Below are 14,401 nucleotides of genomic sequence, written 5' to 3'. Positions count from 1 at the left end.
CAGCCCTCTAAATCCAGTTCTTATCATGCAGCAATACAACCCATCATGATTATTATACTTTTATTTTAACCGAAAACGACACTGTTGTGTTCGTTGTATGCAAATTCTTCCTGTACTCATTAAGCTAAGAAAACTAATTAAGACATTAATGTAAAAGATATTAAAAGCGGTCACTAGCAGACATTGCACATAAACATGCATAATAAATACAAAGCACTTATTTGTTTATAACAGCATCAGCTACAAATATTCATACGATATACATACATAATGTTATTTTTGAAATCATATTTATTCACAAAGAAGAAAATAATAGCTAAAGTAAGCAATATCTTAAAGCTAAATGCATTTAATTTGTTGTTGCAGAAAAAACGAAAAAGAACTTTTTAAAAAACTTTATAAAAAAGATCAAGATATGTGCTTATGGATCGTCAGTCATGATGCTAATGATTGTCCAGTCATGGGGAGTAGTCACAGCCATATTTTAACCACAGCTCTAAACTGCCCACCTGCTGTAGTGAGAGAAGTGGGCCAAAAACTCAACCTAAAATACTCACAAGAATACCAGTTTCCTCCGCCTACAGACGGTCCGCCAGTTAAACATGTCTACCACTTTGGGAAGGAACATCACCAAAAGGCACATTGCTGTTGGAGTTGCGGGAACGAGGTGGGAAGCTTTCTCTCCGAAGTTTTTTTAGAACAAGAATCTGGTAAGCGCTATTTTAATTGTTCCTTTATTACTTATCTCTTTCATAAACCTTCATTTTGTTATTACTAAGACGAAAGCAGCATACGAAAAAAGTGTTTTGTAGATAAGGCGTGTTTCTTCATACATTTGTGAGCATATAGAGAACACATTTGTTTCCTATAATAGTTTTATAATGCATTATACTATAATTTTATTTATAATTATGTATTAAAAGTAAAAAACAAGACATTAGACAGTGATATCCTTCGTTTCTATCAGTTTGGCTTACTTTGAAATTATAGAAAGTGTTTTGTTTGTGAATGTGCGAACTAGTTCCCAAGGCACCGAAACATCCTGTAAAAAGGAAGCTGACGACTAACACAACCATGCGAGGGTCTTCTCTTCGATACAAAGATGTTCTGATTGTTTTCGAATGCAGCTTCGAGGACAACGACAACTTCTTGGATGCGTTAAGACTATGGAATATCCCAGTGCGGACTCTCACAATAGAAAACAATCAAGTAGTTTACATCGACGACGACAAGACGGCTTATGCAATCAGTGTCAGTGCCATGCAGATGTACAGGCCAAAAAGGAAAATAGTTGTGTACGTTGAAATGGATGAGCAGCTTGATAGTTCAGAGTACAAAGAGATAGCCTTAGCAAGCTGTACATCGCAGCTCATTCTAGTGCATTGTAAGAAAACATAGTTTTACCTTGTATTCTGTTTTCAAATGCAAATATGCGCCATTTAAAACACATAAAACGGTTTATATAGCGAATTTCCAAACATTTCTTTAGAGCTCATTACATAAATCATATATAGACTAAATCATAAACAAATACGTTCCAAATATTGCATAGAACAGATTCGCTCATCTACAACCTACGCTCACTCATACGCAATGTAAATACAGACACACGTTATACATGCCCAGGGTCAGGACGGGTCACAGTGAAATTGTTCTGAAAAGATGCAGCTTACGATGGTAAAAGAATAAGGCTGACGGGTGATCTGTTCCAAGCCGATGGGGCTTGGTAGGAGACAGACATCTGTCCATCGTCTTTATCTTAGTTAAACTCCCAGAAGCTTGGTGTCAGAAGATGAGCGAAGAGGTCGAGCAGGTGTATAGATGAGAGTGAGTTCAGAGAGGTACTAAGGACTATCGTCTCAAACATTTTAATTTAATTTTACTCATGTCTGCAATGCAAAGGTGACATTGAAAGTAGGCATGTCCTAAAGGGGTAATGTACTGCAGGGTAATAGTTTGCTGCAAAAAAAAAAAAAATACACACAGGTGTTAAGCGTATGTGTTAGGCTGATGTTCGTTTTTTGCTGAACTCTGATCAAAACTATTGAGAACCGCTGAAAAGCTCAACCTAGTATTAAAATCGGTAGAGATCCTTCCAGTTTTATTTCTGTTTATGGTAGAACAAAGTTACAACATTACTAGTGCTATTTATTATTATCTAGGGAATACTACAAGGTCACTGAAACTGTTAAAACATTTAATTTATACATTGATTTCTAACTAATCAACTGGTTTTATAATGTGATACCAGTTGACCCTCACAGTTCTGCATATAGAGTGTTCCCTCGTTTATCGCGGGGGATAGGTGCCAAGATCAGCCGCGATAAACGAATTTCCGCGAAATAGGGACATACATGCAATAATAATATATACATGTAAAACAATATCATGTTAGTGTAAAGTAATATATTAATCATGGTATTAATACAGTACAATAACAAATTGTGTAAAACAATTATAACTGTACTCAGAGAAACCCACAAAACTGATGCGAACTGGCTGCGAGATGGGAGATAACAATCGTGGCTCGTCGCTTACGCATAGCAATGGATTTCTGTTACACAATTATTTCTTTCTTTCTATCTACAAAATAACCATGGTATTTTAATAGAAATACAAATATAGCTACATTTTTCTTCTTTTTCCTGTTGAAGTATCTATGGTATTTTGTAGAACGATAATTCCCAGCACAAAAATATCGATCGATACTTCACTCAAAAAAACCGCGAAGTAGTGAATCCGCGAGAGATGAACCGCGAAGTAGCGAGGGAACACTGTATTTTGTTCCTAGGCTATTGTGTTAAAAAACGTTTGACTTCTTTGTGATTAGAAATTTTTCAGAAACGTGTTCCTCACTTTGCCCATACACATTTTTGCACAGGACTTTGGTTTATTGAGTTTAATTAGGAAAGGTAACGCTACGTGGGAGTGACATCTATGCAGGCACTTGAAATCAGTTGTAGCCTCACCTGTCCTGCTGCACAACCATAGATGACATGTCAGTTGTGTGTGCTTTCGTGGATGTGTCAACCTGTAGATTTATCATAGTAATGGCTTTAGATGTGTTATACGTGTTTTTGCATTTTGCTAGTATGCACTACTTGCTTATTTTTGAACGAAACTTCTTTTCGAGGAAAACAACTCCAATAAATGTTGGAGACAGAAAACCACAGATCATAGCTACTTTCCTCACTGTGTAACTTTCTGCCACTGTGTGTACATGGCACCGTGTGTAGTTGGGATTGTCAAGCTGTTTGTTCTGATCAAACATGCTTTATTCATAGTCATAAAACTGTAATTACGAAAAGTAAAACGTTTGAGTTGAGCACACTATTTTGTCACAACGAAACAAGTCCAATAAGCTGGTTACTGATCATAATTGTGTAGGATGATGTCTGAATTAGACAGTAAACATTATTATAATTATTATTCGCTAATTCATATAATCTTTTAGTTACCTGAAACGTGTGCTAAATCCATGGTGTAAGTCTGCAATTCTGTGTTTGGAGTACTGGAGGAAAACACTTTTTTAAATTGAAATCCGATTCTCAATCCCGTAGCTGTTTTTCTTTAAAATAGTAAACTACCAAAACAAAAATTAATAAAAGAATAAATCATATTACTAGTTTTGTTCTCACCCGTCTAAAAAGAAAATCTCTTGCGTACCTAACCTAAGACAGAAAAATAGGATAGTATCGCAGTAAATATTTCCATCAAGCCATGATAAAGTGTGAGACACAGCTTGTGATGTCTCGCCATATCCTAGACGGTTTTATAGGTTCTGACTTGCTTTTATAAGGAAACAACAATTTTTTTCAGTCTGTTATATGATATGTATGCAGGACGAGTACAAAATCCTTATGTCCAAAGTGGGATGCAATCCCATACTCCTATAATCTATTATTGAAATTTTGTTCCTGTCCTACACTTCGTTCTAATAAACTAAAATATCTTTGTCTTCTTTGTTGGGAGATTTCTTCAAAGCTGTGGACTTTTTTTTCACATGACTTTTGTTTTGCTTGTTTCTGCAGAGTCCTTATCTAAAGGCAATCTTTTGCACAAAAATCATGTTCTGTGTATGAGGTTTAAATTGTATTTTCCAATGGAAATCTGAAACGCTGGCTAATTACTGGATACTACGTATTCAGCAAAAAGACTCTATACAATTATAGAATTTATGATTTAATTAATCGTTGCTTGTGACGAGACTTGGCCATCCTCATAATGCGGTCTGTGCAGTCATGGGATCTCAAACAACTGTGGAGGGACAATGAAAAGATGATGTAAAGGTCTGTACCTTCCAGCCGCCTACACTTAACAAAGTAAACAAGTTTGCAAAATAGAATAAATTCACATTTAATTGTTTGTCTAATGCAGTATACAAAGACATATTCTTTAATTAAGTAATAGTTATTGAAAATAAAACAAGCAAAACAATCGAGCAGTTTAACAATTCATGGCAAAAAATCACACTTAAAAAGCTGTCCAGTAACGTGTTGTACTAACCCTGCAGGATAAAAGTAACACATTAGCTGTTGTAGCAGGACTTAAATTACAAGAAACCTGACCAAACAAGTAAAACTACTTCTACGTTCAAGTATGATTTGATACTGAAAGTTATTAAGTGGTGACATTTGCATTTATAAACCTTATACAATGATTTTCACAGCAATTCAAGTCATCAAGCATAGAACAAGAAGAAAATTGATAGACAAAACTTTAACAGGTACGACTTGACACGCATGTTGTCAATTTTCAACAAAGACAAATACGTCTCAAAGAATGCTAGGCATAAGTCATAGAAACCGAGTACCTGAAGTCTGCAGTATTAAGTATAACATTAGAAGAACACTTAAGCATATGCATATGCACGACATTGATGTGCAGAAATAATATCCTTGTGAAACTTTTCAAACAGCTGTTAAGACCAAAACTAAGAAACAAAATTAACGACTTCTACAGTATAATGACTTGTTGCGATCGAAAAAAAGGTACACAAAAGTAGAGCAAGCTGTATGTAAAAATTTGTGTCATTGGTGGGAAAATATGTTTTGAAATTACTACTGCAAAAACATTATTATAAGAAACCTACACTACGCACTCATTAAACTACGATTGCTTTTTGTTGTTAGATCTTCGACCTTTTTAGCCATAGGAATGTCGATAAAAAGTTTGACCACGTTTTACAAAACTTTGTGTGAAGTTTGGAGTAAACTGACGATTTCGAATTAGACAATCAAAGCACAGAGTTAACAGAAAGTAAAAACATAAAACATTCCATTATAAAAATTAGAAAAAAGAATTTAGCTTAATTAATATGTGGAAAAAACTTAAATAGTTTTTTTACGTTCTTATTCCAAATGTTTGCTTTTTTTGTGTTTGCCTGGTTTTACAATCGAAGTTTCTATCTGTGGACTTTTCGTTAATTTAAAATACTCAACAGAATCGGTTATAGTTTATATTTAATAATTGGACTCACTTTTAATTTTACATTTTTACGGATTATCTGATTTCATTATAATCTTTGGAAATGACTAAATAGATACCAACGGCATTATTTCTTACTTTATTCAAATGGATGTATAAATGTTAATCAAGTAGCATTTAAAAACCAAGCCTAAGGAAAATAGTTGGAATGAAAAAGTAGTCAATAAGTTAACCAAAAAATAACTTATGTCACTGACAACCTTGTCAAGCGAAATAGTTTACAACTAATAAAGTGGTGTTCAATTAATAACCTATTTATGGCTTAGCACTTAGATCTTTTCTCCACCTAAAGGAAAAGTTTGAGGATTGTTTATTTGGAGTAACAACCCTACAATTGTGAAATATCTATATTTAAATGAAATTGCCACGACATTTACGAAAGAAACTATCAATGTTGGATATTTCTTTTACAAAATCAGACGTGGCATACATATGCGATGTAAGGTGAACGTGGAGGCATACTACTTTTTATTTTGGTGCACCAAGATCAGTTGAGATGTACAGCTTGTTAGAGCTCTCTGCTTGTTGTTTTTATCAAGACGCCACAGATATTGATGATTTTCAATGTAGAGAACAATTTTTCTCTTTTCCCTGTACGTCTCCATTTCACGAACATTCATGGCCAACGCGCTGTCTTCGTTTCGATCAAAAACAACGTTGTTTTCCTGTACCTCGGCAACTTGTATGGCGATATTCACCTTCCCCAGACCTTCTAGAAAGTTTTTGTCTTCCTTTTCGAACAAAATAAGAACATCGCTGTAGCTAAGCCCCGGCATTTGCATGCATACATTTCGAGAGTGACCTGCACAAAAAGAGACGTATGTTTTGTTGTAAACTAAAGTTTATCGAGCACGTAGTTGAAGCTTACTTTCTAGAACCATAATTTTGCTAATAGATAAGTGGTTTGTAAGCTCGTCCACTTCACTATTTATTATCACTCCTAGGTGTCACTATCACTATTATAACTTTCATTATGATGAATGTTTCTTTCAAAAATAAGATTAACTAAGCGGTGTTTAATACCTAAGCTTGCTTAATAACTAACATTTACATTGGTACAATATTTACCGGCTCTCCCAATGAGAAGTTCCTCTGCAAGGAACCTGCCGACTTCCTGTCCACATCTGAGACTGTCATTTGGTGCAAATGTAAAATATTTGACTGGCGGTCCGTCCGTAGGGGGAGGACAGACAGCTGCTGTGTGTTTTGCTGCCTTTTTTTTAGCCTTTACTTTTACCTTTGCCAGTTCTCTTACCACAGCAGGTGGACAGTTGACAATTTCAGTGAAAAGTTCACAGTAACCTATTGGTGGGCATTCATCTCCGGTACAGCTGACCCATAGATAGAGGTTTGACTTTGAAACCTTTTCTTCCAGGTTCGTACAGAATGTCTTGATATGTGATCTGAAACAAAGATTCATTAATATAGAATTTAAATGTCACAAAATTGTAATTTTCTCTAGCCCCTTTATAAAAACTCATGCACTATTATTGCTTAAACCTCTACTGTCATTACTGATGTTTCTTTGCATAAAACCATGAATAATTATTATTGAAGTGCTAACAACAAGTCTGTCTCATACCAACAGTTAACATGCTAATTGCTGTTTTAATAAGAAGGAAAGGCTCTGTTAAAAAAGTCAGTTTTTTCTCGAGTCTAACACTGATTCCAGGGCATCTTTGCCACACATCGATACTACGGCTCTAAGAGTAAAACAATATCACTATTTTATTTAAGGATAAGACTCTTTTGCTGGTGTTTCCTGTGTTGACCCAAGGCCATGCCTTGCCCATACTATACAACTAGATTATTCGTCAATGAGTATTTTTCATTGTGGTTTTTTTTCTTCTTGACTTTATTTCACACATGACTGAAGTATATGGAGCCTAAAGTTTACGTCAGTGTCCTAGTTACCCTTACCCTACTGTGTATTTCTTGAAAGTGATCAAGTTTGAATGTCCTGTTAAGTTTGTTAGTATTGGCAAAACATAATCAATTGAAGCATTAAGCACTTAGAAGCGCATATCAGTAATAAAATAAATGATCTGCTTTTGCACTTTAGATTTCAATACTTTCTATACACATTTACAAGCCTTTAACAATAATACTTACCCTTTAAGGTGTGCAACATCAAGAATAATGGATATCCGCATATTTTTTTTGTCTTTGATGATCTTCTGGATGCAAGCTGTAATGGATTCGTCTAGTTTTAAATCGCATCTTTCATCGTAAACCCTGCCGTACGGCTTCTCAGCACTGCTCCCTCTTTCTGACAAGCTGCTTAGATGATTTGAAAGAAACGAGTCAATCTGAAAGGAAGTGTCTTTAACAATAAAAACATCATGACCCTCAGACAGCCATTTTCCTCCAACAAGACTTAGCATCCTTGTTTTACCAGTATTTGGAGTCCCAACGAGACAGGCTTTGTGTTCATCCAACCGGCTGATCAGCTCTTGGTCTAACATAGAACGCTCGTATAATTCTCCGGTTAAACTTACAGCTTCAGCCAGAGTCTTCGGCAGTTGGAACTTAATAAAGTCATTTGGAACCTGAAGAGTGGAAATAGTCGCAGGACCAAAAAATCTGAAAAGAAAAAAAAAAAAACTTTATTTTTGCACCTGTAAAAAACACTCCAGCACATGTCCAACTTTGCTACACTTAAGGTAGGTGCTTAGCTAGAAATCTAATTTCTTCTAGAATGCATGCGGACGTCTTATAAAACTTCACACGACATGTTGTGCGCTCAGGTGCACACATACGATAAAAAGTTTGCCAACAAAACGTTAATCATCTTCAGTTACCTTACTCAGAATAACCTGACTTTATGTTTACATAAAAAATAATTTAAAGATAAGTGAGTTAGCATAAATATACCGTTAGTATCCTTTATTAAAATTAAAAGACCATTGCAAAGGGTTATATCACAGTCGTGGGGTTAGACATATGATTTTCTACCCTAAAATAGAGTAAACAGGAAAAGAGGCCGTCTATAGCTAGGGAAAACAAATATCCTCGTCATAGTTTATACCCTTCAATCTCTGTTCGTTTAAGTAAGGATTATGTAGGTTCTTTATTTGAAAAGAAAGCAGCCCCATTTTATATCTCATAAAATTATCCTAATCCGTAAAATACTCTTGTGTTTGAAGAAGAATTTATTCCATCACTTAAATTCCTCTTATTCTGGGAATCATTTTACCTAAGTATTACCTGGCTATGATGCTGACATACTGATCACGAGTGATGCTGTCTTCACCCTCGGTCGTCCACCCCCAGCGCTGTTGTATGTTTCGGAGTACATCAGGACTCACACTCCATGGCGTTTTCACATCCGACAGATGCTCAGCGCATAGACACATCTCAACGGGGTCCTCCTTGGCTTCCACCCTTAGGTAATCCCGCAGTTTCTGTTGTAGGCATCACAAAGCTTTTTATGTTTTAACATAATTTTTTTACTTATAAAAATTGTTATTAGAACATAAGTTGATAATTTGTCCTCTCTTTCGAGACTCCGCTGATTTTAATTATTATTTACAATGTTTATTTCTTACATGTGTTTAAAAATAGTATCTTTTTGCTCACTGGACTGTTGTCAGTGAGTATGTTGGAGAGATGACTGATTATTGTCAACCAATCTCTTTTAAGTCATATGTTGTCGTTTAATGCCATTATCTAAAGCAGGGATGCCCAACCTACGGCCCGCGGGCCATATCCGGCCCGCGACGCGGTGCCATCCGGCCCGCGAAACTTCTGCCCACAGTAAAGGAAATCGGCATGTTAGTAATAAAAAAAAAACCCCACGTAGGGGCGTCTCTCAATCTTTTTTTCGATGGACGAACATTTCGATTCAGTGCTCCGACTTGGTGTCTCTGCGATGCAGCCGGACATTCAGAAGTTGGTTTCGGGTAAACAACTTCAAATATCCAACTAATTACTACATAATTAATGGTAAGTACAACTTGTTTCTAATAAAAATGGTATATGCTCTATTTTTTAAATATTTTTTTTGTATTTTTGCGGTGAAGCGGCCCGTGACATGCATGTCGGAAATGTGTATGGCCTGCAGGCCGAAAAAGGTTGGGCAACACTGATCTAAAGGTATGAATAACCTGTTTATGACCAAACAATAATGCTTTCAAAACAATCGATGTAAACAGAACATATGGAGTGCTTAATATGTTCTGCTTGTAGAGAAAAAGGGGATAACTTCCCTTGTGGCAAAAACGTAGTAGAGCTCACATAGAGCCTATATATATAGTTTTTTTCCTACTTCTTAGTGGCATTGTTCTTATCTATAAAATTAAATAAAAGTAATAAAAATATATTGTTAAATGCTCAGAAAGGGTTTTCTAGTCACACAATTCAAGTCCTATCTAAGATCAAAACCTATTATCTTTTAGTTATGATATAATTTCTAATGTTAATAAGGTAAACTAAAAATAATTGGCGTAGATATTAACCAACCTGAACAAGGGCGGGAACTTTGAGAGCATGTCCCAGTGATGATTTTGACAAATTGGGCAATATCAAGGTATATTTGACTTCAAGATGTTCATCAGACATGAGATATTTTATCATATTTCCTGCCTTCTCTAGCTGCTTTAGTGCTTCAGAAACTTGCGATACGACAACTGCCTCTGTCTCTTGCTTATTATTCTTATTGTGTGTGTCTTTGTCGTTGACAGCCTTGACAACGCCTACCAGTACACCGTGTCGTTGGTGGACGACAAGAATGTCAAAGCAATCGACGGTATTGTCCTCTTCTGACAAACCAGCAGGCATCGGTAGACTATGATGTGCATATCCAGGCACAGGACTCCCTAAATAATCTTCATATTTAAACTGGGTTAGGACAAACATGCGTTCCTTCTGTTGTTCTGCCATGTGCCGTAAGCAGTACAGTACGTGCTGCATTGCTCCATCGTGTTGGACGTCACGTGGGTCAGTCGGATCAGGGACGTAAACGTCCTTCCCGGCAATAGACTGCTTTTTATATCTGGTTTTGTTAAAGTAGATTGGAGGCACGAAATAATATGATTCAGTCATGTTAGGATATAGTTTATTAACATCTCTCTTTATATATTCTTCAAATGTTGGTAAAGATCGTTCGTCGTCTTGGATTTGCTCTACGTCCAGCAACTAAAAATATAAAAATATGAAAGATTTGTGAATGAATTGTTCAGAAAATAACATGGTAAGCCCTTTAAAATAACTACAAAATGTAGAGATAGTTTACATTTAAAAGCTTATAAAATGATAAATACAAATAAACAAAATTATTTACTTACTTGTGGTCTGAGCATTGATTCCATAGAAGGATAATCCCGCTCCCTTAAACAGATGCCATATGACATGCTCATGTAAATAATATTGATCAACCACTGCAATTCACACACGTATTTTAAATCATTTATTTCTAATCAATTTGATCGCATAAAAAACGTAAGTATTAGACTGTGATAAGAGGCTAAGCAAGGAAAATTCAAAGCGATTATCGTAATGAAATTTTAAGAACACTTTGGGAAAAACAAATTCTTAAAATAAGAGTCAAATATTCAGATCTCACCATTTTCCAGGCACTAAGCTCTTTTTTCTTCTCAAATAAAATAAAAAGACAAGAACTGCAATGATTATCGCAGCTAATAAAACTAGTCCAGTAGTAAGTCCAATTGCTAAAGATGAGCTGTCGTGTTGAGCATTTACTTCAGAAGTTTTATTTGCTTCATTGTTGGCTGCTGTAAGGAGAAAGATGCAACTAAAATTAATAAAAAAATAAAAAAAACATCCAAAACTTAAGAGTACATTTACCATTTTTGCCGGTCATATTATTTTTTCTGATTTTTTTTTCCTTTCTTTCTTATTTCAGGAAAGAGATGTGTAAGATTCTAAACAGATTGTTTTAGCGTTTATAATTGTATCACGAGGCTTAAAATTACCTGGTTTTAATTCTAGCTGACAGTGTTGAATATTGTAGCCTGTACTGTCAGACACCTTACAATAGTAGTCTCCGGTCATGTTAGGAAATGCATGAGGAATCCAGATAATTAGCTGATTGGTCACAGTGTTATTGAACGTATAACCTGTAGTGTTGAAACATTCCAGGATTCCATGTACCCATAAGCAGTCGAGAACTGTTGACAACAAACAAGATGTAAGCCTGTATTTTTCGATGCACATAAGCTTATTCTTTAATTAAGGTTTTCACTCGGGCTGTTCTTTAACACTATCATTTTCAAAAACATTATGATTGATGTATGCAGTAAACATTTGTTATGTTGTTTGTTACCTGCTTTGCCTTTGTTGTTCGTATGAATGACAGAAAAGTCTTGTCTTGACAGACTGATGTCATCCGGGAATGTGCAGGTTAGTGAAGTCGCTGCCATAGCTTCAACGGCCGGAATCTCACATGAAATGTTTCCTTCGAATTAGATTATAAACAGAAAAGGTTTATTAACCGGGACGTAGCAAACGTTTCTTGCTTATCCTAAGCACTTCTAAAAGATTTCCAATCATAAAAAATAAGCATCTTATGCATACTAAGATTCTACAATCCTATAAACTTTGACATATTAGCAATATTCACGTCTGATGATTGAACATTCCCCTAACAAATCCAACACTTTCATCAAACAATCTTTAAAACATGTATAAATAAAGAATTTGCTTTTTCTCAGAAAACAAGCACTGGTGAAACGTTTTTGTTCTCAAGCAGTAGCAGTAGTAAATATGTAAATGAAATTTGAGTACTTTGAGCGAAGGCAGCTGTGACATGCAGACACGACAGCAAGAGGATGTGCTTCATGGTAATGAGAAGACGCTGGGAACTCATTGTATTCAGGAGAAATCACTGGTCAATGGTGTTCTGAAACTAAATAATAAAAATATAAGCAAGAAGAAAAAAACATGATGATGATGATGATGATGATGATGATGATGATGATGATGATGATGATGATGATGATGATGATGATGATGATGATGATGATGATGATGTAAAAGATGGGTAGGAAAAAAAGAACGTATATTTTAGTCGTTTTCAAATACTTAAAAAAAATTCAGACATTTTTAAATAATAATAAAAACAGCCAATTAAAAAGATGTATATATAGATATAAATCGTTCGTTCTATACACAAAGAGAGTCAAGGTCTCAAGACACATTTCCTCTACAAAACACATCTTCTACATTAAAAACGACAACATTGTGTGTCTAAAAATTTGACCAAAAACTGATTTGAAAGTACCAAGAGTCAGAGTGTAAAGTTTTGGTTGTTTCGTAGAAGTCATGCATAATAAGTGTAAACTTTTCAACTGGAAAAGCCGATACGTGTTGCTTTTATTATGTCTCTCCTGTGTAGGTCTGTTTACCTGTCTTGTATCCTTGTTTTATTTTTTTTTTCTTTGAATGACGCTCTCTTTCTTTCATGTCTATTTTTGCCTATAATAATTCGAGTAAGAAATGAGTAGACTCGTGTGCACGATATAAATAAACTGATCAGTTGGACTTCCTTGTTTGGCAACTCACGCTTCGATAACATTGACGGATCGATCAGAATGCGGTCATGTGCTCTTTGTGATATAAATACACGTTTGCTTTGTGTGTGCTTGTGTCAGTGTACTAATGTGTGTGATCTATATGTTTCATTCTCTACATTTTCTCTTCTGTTGACTCGCCTTAAGCTCACTGACAGCTGGAGAAAAATGCGTTTTAAGCACTTCACTGGAAGGGTTAAAATAAATCATAATAATTATAATAATAAACATTTCCCACAACTTACCGTTCTCTGCAGGTCGCTCTGCCAATACACAATAGGCCTCACTATCTTAACTAATGTCTTTGAACGCATATTTATTAGTTACAATTTTTTAATGTTTTTGTTTACACTTGGAAATGTCGAGGAATATTTCTATTATAACATGTTTTTGTTTTCTGTGGCAGCTGAAACCAACGTGTATCATACATTATCTTTCCTCAACCCACGGTCTGCTTTATCGTTTGTGCCAAAATGGCAGACTATGCCAGGCTAGCGAGGAGGTAGCCAGCAAACAACTATTGCGCAGAAACTATGATACTCCTACAACACACTCAACTCATTGTCTATAAGTATAATGATACAAAATGGTACTTACCTGACACACCTGACATCAATACATTGGTGTCCTGCAATGTTTGAGTAATAACAGCAAGGTGTTGGTGGCGAACGTAATGAGGCAATGTGAGATTTAAAAAGACATGTCCTTGCTTGCTACTTGCTCATATCTTTTTTATCTTTAGCTGTAGACAGTACTCGTTAGATGTCCCTTTGTGGCCTCCAATGTTTCTCATCGTCTTGCCTTGCTCACACTTTGTCCCGGATGCGTGCAGGCACAATTTTCGAAAAATAACACAGTGGTACATTAATTTGATACATGATAGCACCTACTGAAAGCTCAAATGGTCTAGCTGTGGGGATTCCCGATGAGGTGGTCTGTTTTTTTTTTGTCCAAGGAATGCTTAGTGTCTGCCACTATATAACGAAGCTACGCATATGTGAGCTGTCACTGTATGTTGTAATGTAGCCTTTTTCAGAAAATAAGAGAGAAATAAGAGAGTACGACACCAAACTGCACTAACATTTTCTTTAAAATTTGTAATTTATTCAAACAAGTATCTATTAAGCCTTGTATTTTGACCTGTGCTCTGTATACCACGTGAAAAAAGTAATAAATAACCACGTGGGACTGGCAGCATATCAACTTGTGGCGAGGTCAAGATGTCAAGTAAGGTCAAGTAAGAGGCGCTTTTGATAAAATTTTGTTTGGGGCTAATATCTAATCTCTCACCCATTTCAATTAATGACATGAATTATTGTAAATGTAAATGGTCATATTTACAGAGATTTGTGATTATAGAATTCGATGTATAATCATTGGTTTTA

The 14,401-nt window shown here is 35.5% G+C and overlaps 2 protein-coding genes across 4 annotated transcripts; one reads left to right on the top strand and one right to left on the bottom strand.

Annotated features, from left to right (window-relative positions):
* The first annotated feature begins 430 nt into the window (after positions 1–430).
* On the top strand, positions 431–1,485 carry LOC112576344. Its single transcript, XM_025258710.1, has 2 exons — positions 431–710; positions 1,022–1,485. Exons 1-2 carry the CDS (start codon positions 461–463, stop codon positions 1,396–1,398), a joined length of 627 nt encoding a protein of 208 aa, XP_025114495.1. The 5' UTR covers positions 431–460; the 3' UTR covers positions 1,399–1,485.
* A 2,864-nt stretch (positions 1,486–4,349) lies between these two features.
* Positions 4,350–13,927, bottom strand: LOC112576111. 3 transcript variants are annotated; one of them, XM_025258359.1, is made up of 11 exons: positions 13,614–13,927; positions 12,232–12,352; positions 11,771–11,902; positions 11,421–11,615; positions 11,051–11,219; positions 10,773–10,815; positions 9,949–10,623; positions 8,695–8,891; positions 7,600–8,070; positions 6,556–6,890; positions 4,350–6,289 (listed from the first exon to the last, which is right to left on the bottom strand). In XM_025258359.1, exons 2-11 carry the CDS (start codon positions 12,311–12,313, stop codon positions 5,949–5,951), a joined length of 2,640 nt encoding a protein of 879 aa, XP_025114144.1. In that variant the 5' UTR covers positions 12,314–12,352; positions 13,614–13,927; the 3' UTR covers positions 4,350–5,948. The 3 variants fall into 3 exon arrangements, with proteins under 3 accessions (XP_025114144.1, XP_025114145.1, XP_025114146.1); XM_025258360.1 differs by having other exon boundaries at positions 12,232–12,346; XM_025258361.1 differs by having other exon boundaries at positions 12,232–12,346; positions 13,623–13,927.
* Positions 13,928–14,401: the final 474 nt, after the last annotated feature.

This window comes from Pomacea canaliculata, linkage group LG11, assembly GCF_003073045.1.
Source record: "Pomacea canaliculata isolate SZHN2017 linkage group LG11, ASM307304v1, whole genome shotgun sequence".
Lineage (NCBI taxonomy): Eukaryota > Metazoa > Mollusca > Gastropoda > Architaenioglossa > Ampullariidae > Pomacea > Pomacea canaliculata.
The sequence above is the reverse complement of the archived record's forward strand: the minus strand, read 5'-3'. Positions and strand labels throughout refer to the sequence as shown.